General features: G+C 38.0%; 1 protein-coding gene across 15 annotated transcripts in view; it reads left to right on the top strand.

The window, feature by feature from the left end:
- AFDN (afadin, adherens junction formation factor) overlaps positions 1-22,965 on the top strand; it is a 187,852-nt gene that overhangs the window by 67,394 nt on the left and 97,493 nt on the right. For 7 of the 15 annotated variants that reach the window (XM_039528910.1, XM_039528907.1, XM_039528916.1 and 4 more), the window contains exons 2-9: positions 228-423; positions 4,391-4,506; positions 8,941-9,104; positions 13,222-13,382; positions 14,296-14,453; positions 19,291-19,402; positions 19,857-20,024; positions 22,107-22,151. In XM_039528910.1, coding sequence (XP_039384844.1) covers positions 249-423; positions 4,391-4,506; positions 8,941-9,104; positions 13,222-13,382; positions 14,296-14,453; positions 19,291-19,402; positions 19,857-20,024; positions 22,107-22,151 — 1,099 coding nt within the window. In that variant the 5' untranslated portion in view covers positions 228-248. Of the gene's footprint in view, positions 1-227; positions 424-4,390; positions 4,507-8,940; positions 9,105-13,221; positions 13,383-14,295; positions 14,454-19,290; positions 19,403-19,856; positions 20,025-22,106; positions 22,152-22,965 lie in introns of those variants that run through there. The other 8 variants (XM_039528922.1, XM_039528921.1, XM_039528919.1 and 5 more) reach the window with 3 other exon arrangements.

Genomic DNA, 22,965 nt, shown 5'->3' with positions numbered 1-22,965 from the left:
ATTTTAAAAAATAAACGCCTGCATTTCTAGAATATCCCAGGCTTTTCCAACTTTCCTTTCCTTTGCTTAATGAAATGCAGTGTGCTTAGAATATATATCAGGAAAATTTTTGTTAAATTATACAGACATAAATCAGTGGTGTATTAGAATAATTTTCTCCATTCCCAAGGGGAAAAAAGCCTTTCAGTCACCAATCAGAATTACATTCACTTCTTATTTCATTACAGGATCTGGAGTTTCATGGAGTAATGAGATTTTATTTTCAAGACAAAGCAGCTGGAAACTTTGCAACAAAATGTATTCGTGTTTCTAGCACTGCCACAACGCAAGATGTAATAGAAACCCTTGCAGAGAAATTCCGACCAGATATGCGAATGTTGTCATCTCCTAAATACTCACTTTATGAAGTGCACGTCAGTGGAGGTTAGTATATGCTGTCTGGGTCTCGTTCTTCCTTTTTTTCTTAAAAGGATATAGAAAGATGATAAATGTTTCCTACTAATTACCGTAACAAATTTACTTCAGTTTCTTTGGCACTTAAATATTTAACTACAAAGGATTCTCAACAGGTGGTGGTAGTATTTCAAAATATAATAGGATGTGACCTTTTTTGAAAATGTTATACTTATCCTTTAGGTGGGTGATGACAGTGGTGTGGGAATACTCATTTCTAAATAAAAGACCTTAATTCAAAAACTACTAAGTTAATGCAGATGGAGTACACAACACAGCTATAATTAAAGGAACACAATCTTGTGAAAGGACACTGTCATGTTAAACACATTTCTCTCAGAAAAGGTTGCTTTTACCTGTTTTTACAAGTAGCATCAAATTTTACAGCTGGGTTAGGCAACCTATGGCACGAGTGCCAAATGCTGCATGCGAGCTGATTTTCAGTGGCACTCACACTGCCCGGGTCCTGGTCCTGGTCTGAGGAGCTCTGCGTTTTAATTTAATTTTAAACGAAGCTTCTTAAACATTTTAAAAACCTTATTTACTTTACATACAACAATAATTTAGTTTTATATTATAGACTTATAGAAAGAGGCCTTTTAAAAACATTAAAATGTATTACTGGCATGCGAAACCTTAAATCATAGTGAATAAATGAAGACTCGGCACACCGCTTCTGAAAGGTTGCTGACCCCTGTTCTAGATTCTCTTCATCTTTGCTACATTTACAGCATTGTTTGACAAAGCTATACACTTGACACTTGAATTTTTGTTCACAATTTGAAATAGCTTTTACTGCTATTTCCTTTTAGCATTCTTCTTTATGGGCATTTCCTGATGTATCAGAAGTTTCTGTAAGATAGAGAACCCCATCTTCTTGTCATCACACAAGCATGTATTCAATCTTTTTGTATATTGCTTTATCCATCAAGACTCAGATCAACAAATTTACCATCAATGTTTTTTGCACACTGTTCAGTTTCCTTCTCATATGCTGTATCCAGCAACCTTCCAGGAATGTCTGCTTTGCTGGTTGGAGTGTAGTCTGGTCATAATGATTGAACCACATCAATGAAATGTTTGTTCTGAACAAGATAAAAGGAGAATTTGTTGCACAAATGAACCAAGCAGTATTGCTGGAATTTGCTGGTCCATGATTTTTACTGGATGATGAGGAAAGCTTTTTTTTTTTTTTAATAAGGTAATTTACTGTGACACATGTTTAGCTACAGCACTGCTGTCTCTGAAGTTGTAGACATTGCAGATGATGCATATTCATAACCCCTTATGTCTAGGCTCGACCCTGAAACAAAAAGGTAAAGTCACTCTCACTCTCACAGTGCACTTCTTTTTTTTTTTTAAAAAAAGGGGGATTTGTACCATTATGTAATGATGATTTATTCTAAACCCAGTTTTATAGGAAAAATAATAAATCATAAGGATTATCTAAATCTGTTTAAACCTTTATTTCTAGCAGCGTACCAAACAGTTTGAAAAAAAAATCTTTTTCTAAATATTAAAATTCATAAATCCCTAATAAAACTTTACTTTTAAACAGAAAATCTTTACCTAGAATGTTTGATTATACTGTGCACTAAAAATCCATTTCAGAAGTCCAGCAGTAACAGTAAAAATGTAATTGACAAATGGTCCCACCACAAACTAACATGCTTATTAACAAACTAATATTTTGAACACAAACACTTTGAAATTCTTAAGCAAGTAATCCACCCAAAACACAGATCTATGACAATAAGTTAGAGACACAAGGTGGATGAGGCAATATCTTTTTTTTAAACCAACTTCTTCTAGTGAGAGAGAGAAGCTTTCTAGTCACACCTGAAGTTGGTCCAATAAAAGATATTACCTCACCCCCCTTGTCTTTCTAATTTCCTGGGACCATCACAGCTACAACACTGCATATAATAATTTAAGTTATCATTTACTAATATAGTAAGACATGGAAGGCAATCCATAAGAATGGTGTGCAAATAAGTTTACTAACCAGTTGATCCAAATTGTTCAGACATGTCCTCATAATCATCAAAGTTATTGCCTTCTGAGGAGCATTTTTATAATGTTTCATTCTGACAACCAGGCCTTGTATCTCTTTATTGCATTGTTTACATTTGACATGTGTTCCTTCCTTTTATCCAGAGATATAGGAATTTATTTTAAAGAGTCCCAAATAGGGTCTTTATTGTGACCTGCAGCCATGGCAGTTTTTTCCTTCTAAGTCCCAGGTATTGAAATCAACTCTAGAGGCTGCACGCTGAAGAATGTTGTACCTTCTTCCCACAGTGTCCTGGCTTGACACCAGTGTTCCTCCTGTTCTGGCTGCACATTCTGCTCGTTCTCCCTTGTTACATAACCCCTAGCCCTACCCTACCCCTAGAAAAATAAAAACAACAATCCAAGATTTCTGCTCTTGTAATTGCACTGCAGTATAAAACAGAGCAGAAGGCAGTTGAGAAATTAATGGATTTCTGTTTGTTTATATCTGTATTGGTGTACACATGCAAGGAGACAGATCAAAGGTGTTTTCAAGTGTCCCAAACCATCCAGAAGCAAGGGCTGGTAGTCATTGGGCAATCACTGTTTTTCTATAAGCTGGAAAGTGGGTTTCCAAGGTGGGTGGAGTCATAAATAATACTCAATTTGAAACTGAGCCAATCAGAGTTGAGCTAGGGAGAAAGTATAAAATAGGAGTATGAGACCACCCAGGTGGGCTCAATGGATGATCCTGATGATGTCTCTTGGAGTCAGAGTCTGGGTCCCAAAGCCTGTGGTGACTTAGCCAGTCTGTTGCAGAGCTCCTGGATCCCCTACAAGGTCAAGCCCTTAATACAGTACATGATCTATTGTGCCATATTGATAAAATTTGACCTCAAAAGTTACATGTTTCTTCCCCACTCTTCACCCCCCCCCATTTTGTATTTCTATAGAAAAGCAACTTTTAACTGTGTTCTCAATAGAGGCGCGTGGATTTAGCGTATTTTATTTTTTATTTATATGTTCTAAGAAATCATAAGTTTAGGCCAGTGGTTCTCCAGCTTTTTTTAAGTTAAGCTTTCATGTGCAATTTAAACTCTGCCCCCTTACATATGTGCATAGTGGGTTTTTTCACTTTTTTTCATAGTCTAAAATGGTTTGGCTTATTTTTGTTCAACCTTCCCAAACATATTTGTTTGTGCAGATTGGGTAAATTTCAGTCTGAAAGGTGAATGTTTGTTTGAAAAAGTTAAAGGGTTCTCAACCGTTTTCTTCCTGAGGTCCCTCAACATGCTATAAAACTCCACGGCCCACCTGTGCCACAATAACTGGTTTTCTACATATAACAGCCAGGGCCAGCGTTAGGAGATAGCAAGCGCCTGACGCCTCATGCTATGGGGTCCCTGGGAAACTATATTGCTCAGGCTTCAGCTTCAGCCCTCAGGTCCTGGCTTCAATCCCATGTGGTGGGGCTTCGGCTTTCTACCCTGGACCCCAGCGAGTTTAATGCTGGCCCTTCTTGGCAGCCCCCCTGAAACCTGTTTCAGGGCTTGGACCCCTGGTTGAGAACCACTGTTTTAGGCATTCTTATCTGTAGATATTGCTATGTGTTCCACCTATAGTTATGCATGGGAAATTTGTACTTCCCAAATTTCACTGCGTCTGTCCTACAAGTTCCACAGATGTACTTACAATGAATCTTCAGTTTGTGCAGCTACAGTGGTAAAAAATTAACCTCTCAATCACTGGAAAAGGCATAGCTCTCTGCATTGAGAAGCCCTCCGTAGATGCAGAAAAGCATAAGCAGACCTTTCTTTAAAGAGAGAATCAGTTTAATCCTAAATTTGTCAACTCTGACTAAGACAAAGTAACATACCATAATTGTGTTGAATCTTGAGGTGCTGAATAACCATTAGTTATCAATTTTCTCTTTCATATTTTGAAGAAGAAAGAAGATTAGATATAGATGAGAAGCCTCTTGTTGTACAGTTAAATTGGAACAAGGATGACCGAGAGGGGAGGTTTGTTCTCAAGAATGAAAATGATACACTTCCTCCAAAGGTAAAGTAATGTGCAAGGTGATGGTTTTAGTTCTTAAGAAAGCGCTGTTGTGATTTTGTGACTTGTTCAAATTCAATAAATATTTATTAGATTTATAAAAGTGTACCTGTTCATATCATAAGTTTAAAAATAGCTTAAGTCCTTCAGTATAACTTACATTAACCTGCTAACAGTACAGAGAGACTGAATTCTAAAGCTGTGAAGATCTTTCAAAGAATTCCTTGCCAGTAGTCCCTTCTGGTTTACACCACTGGTATCCCAGTTTGAGCATTTTTGCTGTTCCCAACTGTGGAAGTATGGCATGACAAGAGAGTTAGTTACTCTCTCAAACTTACTTAGGACTTTTCAAGGCCAAAACAACCACTTAAACTTTACCAGCAAATCTGTTGGCAGACAGTGTAGATTGTGGAGAACTAGTTTAATATCCTTGCACCTAGAGGTCTGCCATCACGGGCGGCTGGTATAATAGGCGGGAGGTTGCTAAGCCTCCCGAAATGGGATGTGGGGCACCTCCCTTTTGAAGTGCCCCACTGGCCTGCAGCTGTTGGAGTGCTATCGCTGAAAGGGTGCTCATGGCCCCACGCACTCTTCGCACTGAGGCCCTGCTCCAGGGTCCCGCTTTTCCCCTGTGGCCCTACCCATACTGCTCTTTTTCCCATCCCTGCTCCACCTCTTCCACTGTGGGCCCACCACCCCCACCTGCATCTCATACTTCTTACGCGCGCGTACACACACACACGCGCTATCTCTCGTGCTTCGCCACTGCTCCGTGTGCCCCCCACCGCCTGCTTCTCATGCCTGTTTGCCCCCTGAGAAGCAGAGAGGTGTGGGCAGCAGGCAGGGGTCCCCCAGGGGAGGGGGCAGAGAGGCGCAGGGAGAGGAGCCTCTTAGGGGAGGGGGCCAGGCTTGGGGTGGAGCTTGGATGGGGCCTTGAGGGACAAGGCAAAGTGGGGGTGGGTCTCAGGGCAGAGCAGGGGGTGGGCGATGGTCTGGGTGCCGGTGGCCCTCCCCACTTCTAGGGAGCTTCTGGCGCTTAGGCCCAGCCTACCCAGATGTGAAAGTCATGTGTCGCGCATGGTTGCCATGTTTTGGACTTGCTTCACCTAGTTTTAAGGTGTAGTCTCATGAAGAGCACAGTTTGATTTCTAGTGTTTGTGTCTGATATTAGCAAAAATGAGACTGACGTTTCTTGTGAAGGTACCCAGGTAAATTTTAACTTGTCTTCATAAGGGTCTGCTGATTTTCATTAGTGAAGTGTTGGTTCTTCTTCAAATGATGGTCCCTATGTGTATTCCACACATGCATATGCATGTGCACCATGTGCCTGAGTCCAGATTTTCTTCAAAGCAGTGTCTGTTGACCCACCCATGCGCAGTGGCTCTCCTCGTTCTCCTGACAGAGGGTATAAGAGGCTGTGTGGGTCAGCGGCTCTCCAGTTCCTTATTACTGCTACATGGCCTGTGTTGGAATTGTGTCCTCCTTTGCTATTGCAGAACCTGTACAAAATTTAATTGTAAATAGTTTATATCTTAGCTTAATTCTAGTCAGTACATAGTTTAGTACAGAATAGAATCCCCCTGGTTCTAGGATTCAAGAGCTAGCCATTGCTCCTTTTCTCTCAGCAGCGAGCATCACCGGTTCCTGTACCATCTAGGGCAGGGGTAGGCATCCTATGGCACGAGTGCCGAAGGTGGCACGCGAGCTGATTTTCAGTGGCACTCATGCTGCCCGGGGCCTGGCTACCGGTCAGGGGGGCTCTGCATTTTAATTTAATTTTAAATGAAGCTTCTTAAGCATTTTAAAAACCTTATTTACTTTACATACAACAATAGTTTTGTTATATATTAAAGACTTAGAGACCTTCTAAAAACGTTAAAATGTATTACTGGCATGCGAAACCTTAAATTAGAGTGAATAAATGATGATTCGGCACACCACTTCTGAAAGGTTGCCGACCCCTGATCTAGGGTAAGGCACCTATCTCTGCTAAGTGCAGATTCACTCCCACCTAAATATATGAGCACTCTGACCAGTCATGGATGAATTACATACAAGGTGACACCCGCAAATTCCTGGTCCCAGTTTTTCCCCCAGTTTTTCCCCCAAGTGTGCGTCTTATACTCTCCAGCACACTCATGAACAATGCAAGCTCTTAAAAAGTCTGTCATTTCATCAGAAGAAAATGATATTGCACCAACCTCCTTATCCCAAATGGAATTTCCCACACACTTTACTCCAAATATGTACTGGTTAAGATAAATCAGTAAGATAAGTTTATTATCTACAGAAAGATTTTAAGTGATTACAAGTGATGCATAAAAGTCAGGATTGGTTAAAAATAAAATAAAAATGCAAGTTTATTCCTAAACTTTAACAAGCTAATAGGATTTAGAGCAATATCTTTCTGTCACCACAAGTTGTAATAGTTCCCAGGCTGGATTTCCTTTCAGCCAGGGACCGTTCTCCCAGTTCACAGTCCTTCAGGTGTTCATTGATGTCATGAGCAAAGAGATGAGAGGAGGGAGAGGTGAGTTGGAGGTCACTGTCTTTCTTATACCACCCTCCCCTTTTTGAAAATTGTGACCCCCCCCCCCACCTTGTAGGCCACACATAGTCCCTTGTGAATGGGAGGGTTGAACGTTCCTGTGATGCAGTGTAAATTTCTTGTTTACACCTTCCCATTGCTGATGAATGACTGTTTAAGCCAGTGATCACTCTTTAACACCTGTTTCAGATGCTAGTGTGTCTTTGTCTCTGAAAAACTGCTTTGGACTTGCTTGTCTTCACCTTGGAGCATGTTATAAAACTGATACATAATAGCTTCTCATACAATGCTGGTAGACATTTTTTATCAGGATAACAATATTCAGCAGTTGGAGTTTTTAAATACCGTATTTTCCCGTGTATAAGACTATACTTTTTCCTAAAATCCTTAGACTGAAAATTGAGGGTAGTCTTATACACGGAAGTTAGGGTCTATTACAGGAGTGGATGGGTGAGGTTCTGTGGCCTGCAATGTGTGCAGGGGTCTGACTATTGATTACTGGGGTCCTCCTGACTTTAAAATTTGAGTCTGAGGTCAAAATCCCCAAGACACTCACCTCCCCCCTTTATAAAAAGAACCCTTTTAATTAAAAAGACAAGACAAGTCCTCCTTTTCATTCCATGTCCTCAGATGGTTCCGTAATCCCTGGTTAGTTATTTATACTCCAGCCCCAAGGAGGAAACACCAGAGACAGCACTTTCAGCTGTGACCAAGCCCCTGTTCCTGCCCCTCTGACCCTCCAACCCCAAGTCCCCACCCCGAACTCCCTGCCCTCTCTCCAACACCCCCTCCCTGCCCCCTTACCACACTGCCTGCACGTGGCTGGCGGCGCTACAGTCCATCCGCGGCTGGAGCTGGGAGCGTGGGGCCGGAGCTGGAGGATGTGGCGGGAGCCGGGCGACCGGAGCCACGGGGCCAGGCAGTGTCCGGAGATGGGCATCCGGGTAGGTGGGGTCGCGGCCGCCGCAGTGCCTGGACCGCACTACCGGTCCAGCTTGGCTCCCCTTGACTTACACCTGGGCAGGGATGTCATATCTTTCAATCAATCCCCTCCCATGTTGAGAGGAGTGGAAGCCAGTATTCATACTGATGCCCAACCATAAGGGAAATCACTACGTGTTTTGACCTCACCCAATCTCCTTTCTAGAAATATCAAAAATTGAAGTGGTTTTGAAAAGGTTCCCAAGCAATATAGTCAGCCTGCCACTCGCAGTGGCCTGCAAGGATCTCCTTGTCAGAGGTAGTCTGGGAGCCTTTTACTGATTGCTCCTGACATTATTTTAGTGTTACTTTTCAGTGCTATATGTTTTCCCCAAAAATGCACTTGGGTACAATCTTATCAGGAAAAGAAGCTGCAAGGAATATAATCTCTGCTGCAAAGAGCCATTGAACCTGTGCCATGTGGTGAAAGAAGGAAAGAACTTTTTCAGATCCTTCTAAATAAAAAGACAGGAGGGTATATTATACAAGGGGGAAAAAATCAAAGTATGCATCCAACTTCATATTTCCATTAAAGTATAAAAGAAGAGAGTAAAATTAAGATGCCAGTAAGTACTGTAAGTTAGTTGGGGAGGTGGTAGTGAGTTGCTGCACCTGCTACAAGGTTTGTAATAATTTCAGTCAGTCTTTGAAGAATGTTTTTAGTTGTTTGTAACTTAAAAATCAAATGCTTAATTGCTAATGGTTCCTTCTCCTTCTCCACGTCCCCCACCCCTTATAATGGGGGTGGTTGCTTTTCCTGTATCTATTTCCAGTATGGCATTACTAAGTATTTTAGCTTATGCTTTACAAACTTAAACTACTGAATTTAGTTTGTGATGTAATTAGAGATCATTAGCGACTTTGCAGTAGAACAAGTGACAAAAGCAGTTTAACTTGATTCATTTCAGAAGGCTCAGAGCAATGGGCCTGAAAAACAAGAAAAAGAGGGAGTGATCCAGAACTTCAAACGGACTCTATCAAAGAAAGAAAAAAAAGAAAAGAAGAGGCGAGAGAAAGAGGCAATGCGGCAAGCATCAGATAGAGATGATAGACCTTTTCATGGAGATGATATGTAAGTTTATTTTAATTTTGATTAGTTAATTATAATATAAATTAGTTGTATTATTACCTCAAAAATTATATAATAAGTAACCACTTAACATTGGGGGTGGAGAGGGAATAATTTAAAATAAATAACATTTGGCTACCACAATAAGACGAAATTTTATGGTAGCAACTCCTAAAGTGTGCAACAACCTGTAAATTTTGCAGCAAAATTGTTTGTTGTCATGAGACATCTTTCACTCCTGACTCTCTTCCCATACGAAAATCCACAGCTGTTGCTTATAGGTGACAATACTTATCAGAAACTTCTTTTGAAATGATTATTTTCAAAGATGAGTTTTCTCCTTTTGCCCTCCAGGTAGCCTGGATCCACTCCCTGGGCCTTGACTCTTGTGATCTTGTCCAGGCAATCCAGCTCAGAACCTTCTCCCCTCCACATGTGCTTCTGTTAGGAAACGGAAGAGCTTGTAGCAGGCTTCAGCGGCTCATCTCTTTAGCTTCCTGGTCTTTGGCTGTTCACTATTCTCCAGGCTGCTTACTTCACCAGCCTATGATTCTGGCTCCCGCAGTTCTCTAACTGCAAACTGGACTCCATCTCTAACTCCCCCATATATTGCTGCCTAGTTCAGTGGAACAGTGCAGGGATCATACACTATTAATCCTTGTATGGAACTTAATTTGTTGGGAAAACTGGAGAGCAAAAGGCAATGTAGGCAGGTCCCTGTAGAGCTCACAGACAAAAGAAAATGTTGGCTGTGATGACCAAGAAACTAAGTACTGTAGCTTATGTCAATGTGATAAACTTAAGGCTAAAACTTTTAGAAATGAATGCCAAAAGTTAGGGTTCTGAACTCTCTCATTCAAGCACCTAAATAAGATGCCTGATTTTCAAAAGTGCCGAGCATCCATCATGTCCTATTGAAGTAGCAGATAGTGATTACTTTGAAAATCAAGCCACTTGTTTAGGTGCCTAAATATAGATTTAGCTGTCTAAGTTTAGGCAACAATTTTTTAAAACATTTGCCTTCAGCTTTGCAGACTGAAAACTTGTAAACACAATAAATCAGGGTTTTACAGGAAAACTAAAATACAAAATCATACACTTATAACCTTAATGTGTTGTTAGCATATAGCATTAGCTTTTGAATTTTCAAACTATGAAATGAAAAAGTCAAGGTTCTCTTACTAATGTTAATTCAGTCAAATTTCACACTGAAATCCTGTTCTTTAAAATGTGTGCCATAACATTTCTCATGTTTCTAATCCACAACTATTTACTTGCTACCCATTTTATCTTGTCCAGAGGGAGCTATGAGTTCCTTTTCCATTGTTACCTGCTACAAATGCGAACCCATTGCTTGTATTTCCTTTTGGAGCCCCAGTCCACATCATCTTTGGAGGACAACAGCAATTTCTTTTTCTGTTGCCATAGAACCTCATGTCCTGCAGAGTTTTTTTCTTCTTTCCTTTTTCCCAGTTTTTGGACCTGGGTATTTTGTTGGGCACAAACACTTTCATCTAAATAGAATATTTGGGGTCATTCACTTCATAACAGTACCTTTCTTCCCCCAACTCTCCCCGATCAGTAGGAGCCGTAAGTACCTCACAGTGGGACTTAAAAGCACCAGTTTTCTCCCTACTCCTGCTTTGCAGAAGAAATTTAATAAACACCTTGTGTATTCACGTAAGCCTCATAGTGGACATTTCAAAGAAAATATTTGCTCAGTGCTCACCTTTGGTGAAGAAGGAAAATATTAGAATGTGTAAGGAATGGAACAGAAAATAATGCTGGAATATTATTCCTTTATATATATGTACAGTAGTGTATCTTCACCCAGAATACTAAGTTCAATTCTGGTTATCCTATTACAAAAAAGATAGAGCAGAAATAAGAGTTCAAGAGGAGAGTGGGGAAATAGATGCCTGGTGAACGCCATATGAGGAGTGATTGAAAAGACTTGTTTAAAGAGGAGTTAAATAACAAGAAACATGAACTAGGTACACAAAATAATGAATGGTATAGATGGTGAATTAGGCACACCTATTTACCCTTTCACATGATACAAGGGCCAGTGGACAATCAATATCATGGAAAGGCAAATTTAAAACTACTAAAAAATAATTTTTTACACTATTACTGCTATGTAATTCACTGTTATAAAGTATCATTGAAGCAAAGAGCTTATGAGGATTAAAAAAAGGATTGGATACTTATATGGATGATATTAACATCCACATCAGAACAGGATAAAAAGGGAGATCTAAAGTTCTCATGCTTCAGGGTGTAAGTCAGCTACTTACTGTCTGATGTTAGCAAGAAACTTCACCTGGAGACAGGTTATTTCATAATTATTCATTATGATGTTTCTTGCACTTGATTCTGAAGCATCTGGTATGGACACTGACAGAAACAGGATACTGGAGTAGGTAGACCTTAATCTGATATGAAAACTTCTACATGCACTTTGTGAACTTCAAGAATAACTACATGATCTCTGAGATAAAGCTCTGGGCTAACATTGTGTATGGGGAATAAGTTTGGCTAGTCAGATGTAGTTTGTATTGCATCAGAGATCTTTGACAAAATCGTGGCTACTTTGCAGAAGACCAGAATCTTCATACATTTTGTGGCAACCAGGATCTTCAACACAGAAGATATGCTTTTCTTCTGAATCAGTTGAATATATTCATGGCAATCAAGATCTTTAACATATTCCCCTGTGTGTGTGTATTAAAAAAAAAAATAGGTTCATGGAATTGTGCAGAAGGAACAATGGGATTAGAGGGAAGAGCCTGATATGTGTGCGGGGTAGGTAGGATGTGTGGGTGGGATTTGGGGAGGAGGTGATGGAATGCCAGCATTTTTTCAGAGACAAGTTTTAGAGGTGCATTCTCTGTGGTGTATTGTGCTTGTGGTAGTGATGATTTTTGTCTCAGGATGAGGAAATATACTGCTGTTGGTCATTTTAGAACTTTGCTTATTTTAGGTTTTCATAGATTTTTAAGGCCAGAAGGGACCATTGTGATCATAGTCTGACCTCCTGTATGCCATAGAACTTCCCCAAAATAATTCCTGGAGGATATCTTTTTTTATAAAAACATCAGTCTTGATGTAAAAATTGCCTGTGATGGAGAATCCACCAACCTAGCTTCAACTTCCAGCCATTATATTGTGTTATGCCATTCTCTGCTAGAATGAAGAGCCAATTATTAAATATTTGTTCCCCATGTAGGTACTTCTAGACTGATCAAGTCACCCCTTAACCTTCTCTTTATTAAACTAAATACATAGATTCAAGGAGGTCAGTCACTATAAGGCGTGTTTTCTAATCCTTTAATCATTGTCATGGCTCTTCTCTGAATCCTCTCCAGTTTATCAACATCCTTTAATTTGTTAAACATATTATGTAGAGAGCAAACTTAGCTCCACAATACAGTATTCTTGTGTATTAATATTGGAGTTTTGTTAATAACTCAATTTCTTTTTAGCACAATTTTAATGTTTTTACATTAATATAAAGAAATTATTGGTTGACAAGTCAGTGGATTTAATTGTTCATTTGAATTATTAGTAGAATACAAGTGTTTCATTTTGTCCAGAGTTCTCTCTGGACATGGGGTTTTTTTGGTCATTTTGTCTTCACATTCAAAATAACCTTTTTAGCCTTCCCTAATGTAATTTTGCTTGAACTTGGTTTTTGAATTCAAGTTGAATGAAGTAAAATGAATGTTGAGTAGCAAACACATACCAACTCTAGTTGCTTCCAGATGATCTACAACACTTGCAGACCAGAATAAAATTAAATACATGAAAATCTGACTAGCATTTCATAATTTAATTTTTTTTTCTAGAAAGACCTTAATTTTCTTTTCTTGGTAAGATGACTAGTACTAATATACAAGACTCTTGGTTACTATTTATTGTACATGAGCGCAGGCATGTGAATAATATTCTAACAGAGGTATGGTAAGTGAAAACATTATCCTTGTATAGTGGTGTACTCTGACTGTCACAGTGCAGATCTGATTGTTTAATAGTTCATGTGGTAATTAGGATGTGTTTAGGTGTTTCAAAGTATTGAATAATATATTTCCTTTTTTTTTTCTTTAAATTAATTTGACAGTGAGAATTCTCGTCTTGCAGCAGAGGTGTACAAAGATATGCCGGAGACCAGCTTCACTCGGACAATATCCAATCCTGAGGTAGTCATGAAACGACGGCGACAACAGAAACTAGAGAAGAGAATGCAGGAGTTCCGCAGCTCTGATGGCCGGCCAGACTCAGGTAGTGATTCAGATTTGCTTCTTGTATGTTTTAATTTAATGATATACTACTTAAAGGAAGCTTAGCCCTTTTTCACATGGCCAACAATTCTTGAAACTTTCTTTTATTAAATTAGTCCAGTGAAATCTAACTTTCCTCTCTTTAACTTACTCATACTAAAGCCAGTTTCTGTGTCTGGTAACTGATTGTTTACTTTGGTCTCGTTGCTAGTAACATCTTCAAAAAAAAAAAAAAAAACCACACTTGCTAGAGTTTGCAAAAAAACAAAAAAACCAAACCCCTACTGCCAAACTATTCACTAAAAATTAGTCCTGTAAAATTCCTGGACTTCAGTGTATCAGTGTGTGTGGCAGTGTTTAGGGATTCAGGTAAACTAAGAATTTAAGCTCTTCAGTGTCCCTGTTTATCACAACTTTGCTGTGTATAACTGGATTTAGCTTTCAGAAAGGTTGTAAGATCTGTTGTTAGAATGTGTGGTTTCCCATTCATGTCATTTATATTTCAGAAAAGGTTTCTGGGAAACAGTTTTAGTTTTGATACAGCGATTGCATGCTCTTTCTGATCCCAGGCCTTTTCTTTAAAAGGAAGGAGAAATCAATCTCTCAGGGAAATATGGAAGAAGCTGTATACTGGCGGTTTTATAAGCAGAGTCTTTCTCAGATGCATGAAATTACATATTTATAGTAACAAATGAGAATCCCTTTGTATAATGTGCTAAAAGATAGCTTTTGCTATTGGGGGGGCATAGCATTTGTATGTAGGGATGGGCAAGAGATGGGATCTATGAAAGGAGGAATTTGTAGTTTTGGTGTTAAGGTATACCAAAGAAGTCTGTTCAAATGTTTAGGACTCTTAAATCTGTGATTGCATATCCCTTTGCTCAGATAAAATAGTAATTACATATATTTTCAAGGTGGAACCCTGAGGATTTATGCAGACAGTTTAAAACCAAATATACCATATAAGACCATCCTGCTGTCCACTACAGATACTGCAGACTTTGCAGTTATTGAAGCACTGGAGAAGTACGGTCTGGAAAAGGAAAATCCCAAGGATTACTGTATTGCTCGGGTAAGTAAAGCTATTAACATCAAAACACTCCTGGTGCTTATGTTTGAGGGGGTTTTCTTTCTTAAAGCAACTTTTTAAAAAATCAGCACAGTTTATCAAAGTTTGTTGATATTTTAATCTTAGAACTTGTATCTTGTCACTTAGATATGTTAGTAGTTATTAAGCAATTCAATTATTTTCATTGTCATAAATCTTTAAAACGAGCCTAAACCTTCCGGCTTTATAACATTTTTATTGCTGCTTTGTTGCACAGCAGTACGTAACTGATGGAAATATATTTTTATACTTAAATTGATACTGCAGTCTAATGCAACTATATCAAATAAATTTTAGCAAAGTTTATAAATTAAGGTCTCGGTCCTGCCAACACTTAAGTTTGTGAGAAACTTTGTGAATGGTTGGTTGCACTGAAGTAAATGGGATACTTGATATGTAAGTGTTAGGATCAGGCCCAAGTCTGACACAGTACACATTTTGAGATATTTTCAGATGCTGTTCAATAATGTATAATAAGAAAGCTGTTACTGAAGCTAAAATTGAATTTCAGTTTATTTAATTTTTAGAAGTTGAATATATATTTTAAGGATGCCTAATTAAAAAAAACCCCTCAGCTCATTGAATGATATGAAAATGAGACACATAGGTTTCTTTTAATTTGAAAAAAAAAATGAAACTTTATATAGAATTTGTCTTTAATTTACCTATTAGCGGAGTGGTGTAGCTTCACCAGGGAGTGTCCACAGGCAACACACTGATTTAAAAATACAGCTCCATCTGCCCATTCCAGCTGCTGGGGTAAGGAGAGGGTGGTGGGATTTGAAATAAGGTGCTATGTCTGGGCCTTGTTTGTGAACTCCAGCCTGTGTATGAGCCTCTGGTTAGTACCTGTTTGATTTAAATTTGAAGCTGTTACTCCTCTAGTTGGTAAAAGGGAGAAAAGGCTTTTCTCCTTTCTTTTTGCATTCCCCAAGACTCATTGTTTTTTGATGGGAAGAGGTGAAGGTGTCCTCTCTACTCCTCTTTTTAGGCCTTGTCTACACTTCCACCTTACAGTGCTGAAACTTTCTTGCTCAGGGGTGTGAAAAAACACACCCCTGAGCAATGTAAGTTTCAGTGCTGTAAAGTGGCAGTGTAGACAGTGCATCAGTGCTGGGAGCCGTGGTCCCAGGACTGGTAGCTACTCCCCTCGTGGGGGTGGGTTTTTTTACAGTACTGGGAGAGCTCTCTCCCAGCGCTGGGGCCACGACTACGCAGCCACCCTAAAGTGCTGCCGCAGCAGTGCTTTAACGTTGGTAGTGAAGACATACCCCGAGTCTCCTAATTGTTGTGAATGGAGAGTGAGGAGTGATCCCTGCCACTCTTAATCTTCTCCAGGCTCTGCTTTAAGCTTTTGGTTTTTTGTTTTGTTTCATTTTTGGTCTAACACTGCGATGCTCATAGCTCTCAGTGGCATTATCAGCTTGAAACTGATTTGTGACAGTTTCCTGTTTTCCCACCTGGGTCTAAATAGCATCAGGGAAGCTGACTAGAGATTTTTGATTGGATTTTCTGATTTTTGAGAGAACTCTGTATAGCTGCAGAGACACTGCAGCGTAAGTCTGCAGCTTAGGAAGATAGCACTGAATCAGTTTCTCTTTGGTTCACTGTGGAATGTATCTTAATGTTTTAAGAAGAAAGTTTATATTTTGCAGAAGTAAGTGTCTTAAATCTTTTATGCATGCCAGAGAAATATTCGATACAATAGTGAATTTTTCAAGCCTTATCTTATATGATTAAAATAGAGAACATGTAGTCGAAGGACTTTTTGCATGAAGTTTCGCAAAGATTTTGCTGGTCTTACCAAAGAAGCAAATTGCTGCTTTAATTTTGTAGCTTTGTGGAAAAGCATTAATGTGGAAAGTGGAAACTTTCCCCAGAAACTCAACTCTTCTTTGTATATCTAGTATATTTTCATGTGTTTTTAAGGAGGTGATTGGTGATTTCCATAGATAGTTATATAGGTTTGTTTTGTGCTGTATCCTTATAAATGTGGCAGACCTGCTTTTCTGGCTCTTTAGAATCATTGTAGTTAGATCATATATTGTACTCTTCACTAACTGATTTGAATTTGCCACACTTCTGACCTTATAGTGTATGAACTTAAATGTGGAAGTGATTTATTATTGGAGTGAAATAACTTGAAAACCTAATTCTAGCTAAATGTTTTATGAAACTGAACTTTCCTGTAAAGAATTGCTTGAACTCTTTCTTTTTTTTTCAAATGTCCTTGATTCAGCTTAGACTACATACATCATTATTTTCCTGACTGGGAAACGTGAATAATATGCTAAATAGATTAAATAAATAGATTTGGTTTCATTGTAACTTCTTCAGTACTGTTTATAGGAACTTTTAGCGAATCACAGCTATCTGTCAGCAACCGGTGAACAATTTCTCCTCTTCCTCCAGTGTTGTAAAAGATTGTGCTATATTGAGATTTACCTTGTACTTATGTTCTTCATTTAAAGCAGTCTTTGAAAAGCTGCATTAAATTGAACAGAATTAACATCTCTTTTTTGAAAAGTTTTGCTCTCCTAGTGTCTAGCATTTTGAAAATATGGTTCTTTGTCTTTTTGTTGATAGTAGTTGAAATATCTTTGGGGAGGATTTAAGTGGTTGACATTTACTTAGCTATCTAATTGGATTTTAAATTGTTTTACTGAGAAAAGACTCTTTATAATGCTTCATAAAATATCCATAATAAAGTTCATTTCCCTTGTTCTGAAGTTTCACTTAAAAGACTAACATCCATATTTTGTCAGTGCTGACTTTTTGTTGGAAATGGCTCCTTGGGGCTGTATTTATCATTTTTCTTCTCACATTTTGTTAGATAGCCTATCTCTATACTGCAGCTTTACCAGGTACAAGAATAGTGTCATTTTAACTAAACATTAAGTGAATATAAATTTTTGTTCTGATACTCATTTTTTTTGTCTTTCAGCATGTTAATTTTGAGGTTCATTGCATATCATGAGGTTCATTGCACACCTCCCAAGGTGTCAAATTAAGTAGATAATTTTGTCTAAGCTACCTGTGCACATTCATTTGAATGTGACCTAAAACTTTGAAAATATTGTGTGGAATACAAGATTCTATTTTAGGATGTATCTGGATTACATGCTTAATTTAGGATGCTTTATTTCTTTTATTCCTTATCCTCAGATAAATTAACATTTTTTTGCCTGTAACACAAAATGAAAGCGCACACATGCTGATGGATCATTTTCAAAGAAAAATTACACCTTTTGTAGATGACATGAAATGTTTTTGTTCTCCAGCATGTGAATAACATAAATGTTAGTGGCTCTTTTTGGGTAGCAGAGTCAGTGACCTTTAATTCTATCAAAGTGATACAAAAAAAATCTTACTATCACTGAGCTGATCTTTGTGGTGATATAAGATTATAAATCAAAATTTTAATTTATTTTTTAATAGACCGCTAGTAACATGGCACACTGGCTTGTTGACAAAAGAAAGTGGCAGGGCAAAAGAACAGCCTGTGGAAACGCCAATATAGATAGCACTGTTTGTTATTTTTTACAATATATATTAGAGCAGTGATCCCAAAACCGTGGTATGCTCCTCCTAGAGGTGTGTGGAGGAATATTCGAGTGGATGCGGCAGGACCTGAGCCAGCCCCCCACAGGGAATGGGGAGGGAGCACCACCCAGCTACGCCTCTAGCCCCCTCTCCTCCATCCCCCACTTCTGCCCCCAGCTCCACCTTCAGCCCAAGCTCTTCTGCTGAGCCAACTGTGCATTAATGGAGGGGTGTGCGTACAGATTCCATTGCTGGTAAGGGTGAGGTGACAGGACAAGTTCAGGTACCATTGTATTAGAGGTATAGCTAGTAGCTTTTCCTGCAGCTTAAATTGCTGAACACATTCTATTATAAGACTGTTTTCAGTAGCTTATAACTTCATCAAATTTTGACTGTTCAGGTTGAAATTTTCCATGCTGGTTATTTGTTTTAGGCTGAATTTTTTGGAGGAAGTTTCAGCTAAAATGGTTCAGACATTTCAGAGAATGAGGTTAGGAAAAAATTTATTTTGTCCATGTTTAAAAAAAAAATTCTCACATCCGTTTCAATTAAATGCTGTAATCCTGCTTTGCTTTGGAGTGGGGGCTTGCCACAGGGGATACCTTGGTATCACTGATGTATCTCTGACTGGCCCCATGAAAATCCACTCAAATTTGACCAAGTTCTACACCTCTGGGGAAAAAAAACCCCCACAGTTAGCACATGATAGGTAGTGGTTTGTTAGAGGCTTGCAGTGATTTCTGAAGACTCTGACAAAGGTAATCGTCCACCAGACTATCAAGCAAACTTTAAGATTGCTTTGCCTTGCCAGAGTGGCACAAAGTAGCATTAAAGGGGCCAAAGATCTAGTCCAGTACTGTACATTAATTGTGTGGGTCAAAAGAATTATATGGTGCATGTGTGTAGGGGGAATTACAAAGTGAGAGGTAAGAGTGTGTATGGGAGGGGATAAGCACGTGTTTGATTCTGATTTACAAACTGCGAAGACAAAATTAATTGCTTTATCAGAGGATGACAGTGTATCATGAGTAAAATTTGTTTTTCCTTGGTGCCATGAGAAGTTTGATTGACCCTAGTTCAGCAAAGGGAGAGAATCAGAAAATAGGTTAATGTGTTGCTTGCTAAGGTTTTTTATATTTCTAGTTGCATAATTCACTATCTCAAAATAGAAGCTGCAGTGAGGATAATCCATCGCTAGATCCTCTGTACAAATCTTCTGATTTTTCTGTGGAAACTCATAGTTAACTTTCCTTTATAGGTTATGCTTCCTCCTGGTGCTCAACACTCTGATGATAAAGGTGCTAAAGAAATTATCCTTGATGATGATGAGTGCCCTCTTCAAATATTCAGGGAATGGTCTAATGATAAAGGTACATCTAAAAATACTATACAGAAATGCAAGATAGTACAAGCCATCTTTGTAAAGTAGGAGGTTCATTTGAATTATATTTTGCAGTGTTCAGTTGTATTGTATTTATGTTCTTTTTTAAAAATAGTTCATGTCCAGAATTTTCCAGGGTGAACTTCAAGGCCGACAGTAATATTTTCTCATTCTTTATGATTAAATACATTCTCAAAATGTACAATAAAGTGGAAAAATTTACTAAAGTCCTTAAAATTGACTAGTGGGGTAAAAAAAAGACAACATTAAAAACTATGGTTTCATGAACCTTAAATAATTGAACGTAATAAAAACATAAGGAGCATATTGCATATGCTATGTTATAAGCAATATGAAGAACATTTACTGCTTTATGGATGTTATATTTATTTATGCATTGGTAGTAGGACTCAGTGGACGTATATAATGTTGTGTTGTTTTAGGAATACTAGTCTTTCAGTTGAAAAGACGGCCTTCTGACTATATCCCAAAGAAAACCAAGAAACAAACTGATGGAAAGCCATTAAAGGGGAAGGAAAGAGTTGATGGGTCTGGCTATGGCTCTTGCCTTCCTCCTGAGAAACTACCCTACCTAGTGGAATTAAGCCCAGGTAAGAGTTCTGATTTATAACTGATGGCGTTTTTGTAACTGATCACACTTCAGATTGAATTATAGATTTGTTATATTGAGCTTTCAGATTTGGTACTTTTAGAGTACAGGGGTTAAAACACTTAACGGATATCACTTCAGTAGCAGATTGTGTCTGAGCTTTTACTACCTAGCTACAAAAATGAGCTTTAAAGTGTTGCAAAGGAACCTTTGTTTGGTGTTCTTTAACTTTCCGTATTTTTAGAAGATTCATCTAAAAAAATAAGTTGTTCACTGAAGGCAGATCACATTTTAATAAACTGACAGTGTAAGAACAGTTGACTGCTTGGTTGTTAATAGGAGTTTAACTCTGAGTTTGTCAAGATAAATTGAGAATGTATTATAAAGGTGAAAAATGTTGTTGTTGGACTTAGTGTGCGTTTAAAGTGTGAATTTATGAAAGGGAAGAAACAGTTCAATTAAACCTTACTTGAGAAGTCAGAAAAAAATTTTAATGCTTCCTAAAGATTAAAAATGTACCTGTAAAGTGCTAAGTATTAAAAAAGAAAGCATAAACTGGAGTTTCGTTTGGATTTTTGGGTGCCAAACTTGATAGATACATCACTGTATTTAGATTTCTTATACACTTTTATCACCTTTTAACACCTTATCTGTAGATGTCTTTCAATATTACAACTTAATATGAAAAAGTAGTTGTACATAGGGTTGCCACCTTAAGTAGAATAAATTGAGGCTTTCGTAGAAATTTATTCCTTTTGTGGTTTACAAGTGTATAGATTGTGTACATATTTGAGTCTTCAGATTGGTAGAAGTAGTATCATGTAACTGGTTCTATTGTAAAAAGACTTCTTTAAAAAGTCTGTTAACGTCTGGATTATCTAATTGCTTTAACATATACTGCAGCACACTTATTAAATCATTACTATGGACTGTGAAATATTATACATAAAAGTATACTTGAGTATACATAAAAGTATACTTCTCTGATTTTTCTTTAAAATCATTTGTTTTATTTTCTAATATACAAAAGCAATCTACATTGGGTCTCCAAATGATTAGCAAAAATGAAGTTTTATTGTGCAGATTTTATTGCCACTGTTCAGGCTGCTCCGTGAACAACAAATAATTTTATGAGAAACATCCTGAAGTGCTGGTATCTGGTGTTTTAATCCTTTTAGGGATTAAACATAGATTTAAAAAAAAATTTTTTTTTGTTAGTATTAGTTATTTGTAGTTCTGCTTTATTGGTTATGTAATTTGGCTGTACTGTTTGTGTATTTGAATTGGTTTTTTCTTTCAGTAGATGTAATTTGGTGTATTTGTTCTGGAATCTGAAAGTTGTAGTGGTCTGTTAACTTTCATGAGACAAGGATGGGACACTTTGTATTAAATGATTTTTGAATCAGTTAACCTTTTGGCTGCAGTATCCCTGTGATACTATTTTAAATTATGATTTTGTTTAAATCAGTAAAAATTCAGATAATGGCTGGTGAGGTCAGCAGAACATGTGGTACCTGCCAGAAACATGTTTTTTGTTATTTTTGAGGACTAAAGTTAATGAGATTTGCCTTTGAATTTCATAAGAAATTCAAAGGCTTATAAAAAACAATCTTTTTTTTTTTTTTGGTTCTGGTCTAAATTTTCTGCTTATGGAGCCTAGTTGTTTTAGTGTTAAAATACTGTGCATCTGGCCAGAGGAACGAGACATTCAATAATCAAAAGACAAAGAATCTTAAAATGAGATAGGTGGCAACTCTGTATACAGTTAACTAACTACAGCCTTTGCACTTTGCTTGGACACTGATCTATTGTTTGTGCTTTCTTCTAACAGCTAGTTGTTGGCTTCTTAAACAATAATAGAAATTAATCCATCCACTTACTTTGCAGGATTAAAGTCCTTGTAGGTTTTCAAGTCGAAAGAGTTAAATGCACTGCATCCTTTTAAATTGAATAAGCATTGTCTGGCTACAGTTTCACCCTTTCCTGTCTTTTCTTTTCCTGCCTTCTTCCGCATGTTCTGCATGGTATCTGTCCTGCTGGTGCTGCCTTCACCTGGGTCCTGTGCATGTGTTTCTAACCCCAGGGAGAAGGAATCACTTTGCCTACTACAACTATCACACTTACGAAGGTAATGCTGTATTTAATACTGTTCTTTCTCCCTAGTGACTAAAAACAGTGCTGGCAAAAAAATAAAAAACCCAACATTTTTTCCCAATGAATGAAAGACCATCTTTGTTTTTGAAATGGGCAATTTATTATATGAAACATTTATTTTCCTGGATATATCAGATTAATTTTAAGTAGTCTAATTATTGGTGAAGAGATGTCAAATAGGTCTTGAATTAATCAGATACTATTAACCCAAGAGCTAAACCTTCCAGCTAAGGCTCACAACTGGATTTCATAAGGCCTTTCCCTGTGGTTAAAGGGCAGCACTCTACTGTGAAGGAAAATGCTCCCTTATTCGCCTTGCTGCAGAACACAAAGGGAGTGATTTTTTTTTTTAACCTCCTTCTCCCTGACTGTAGAGGGAAAGAATTTTTTCTGAATGCTCTCTCTTGGCTGTCCAAATGGGGATGAAATATTCAGTAATCTTTGCTGCTTAGGCGGATGCTTGGACCACTGGAAGAACTCTCTCTTCTGTCTTCCCTATAGAGTCCCAGTGGCAATCTTCGGTATTTCTCAAAAAGTGGTGTAGTATTTCTCAAAAGTAGTGGATACACTACTCCCTGCTCTGTATGATACGTCTATTAGGCAGAGCATTGATCAGAGGGACTCAGCTACATAGATTCCAAGGCAAGAAAGGACCTGATCATCTAGTCTGATTTCCTGTTATTACACAAGCCATAAAACTTCCCCAAAATAATTCCTAGAGCATATCTTTTTAGAAAAGCATCCAGTCTTGATTGGAAAAACTTGATTTGATTTTAAAATGACCAGTA

The sequence above is a fragment of the Mauremys reevesii genome, linkage group 3, assembly GCF_016161935.1.
Source record: "Mauremys reevesii isolate NIE-2019 linkage group 3, ASM1616193v1, whole genome shotgun sequence".
NCBI lineage: Eukaryota > Metazoa > Chordata > Testudines > Geoemydidae > Mauremys > Mauremys reevesii.
Note: the sequence above shows the minus strand (reverse complement) of the source record. Positions and strands in the feature narration are given on the sequence as shown.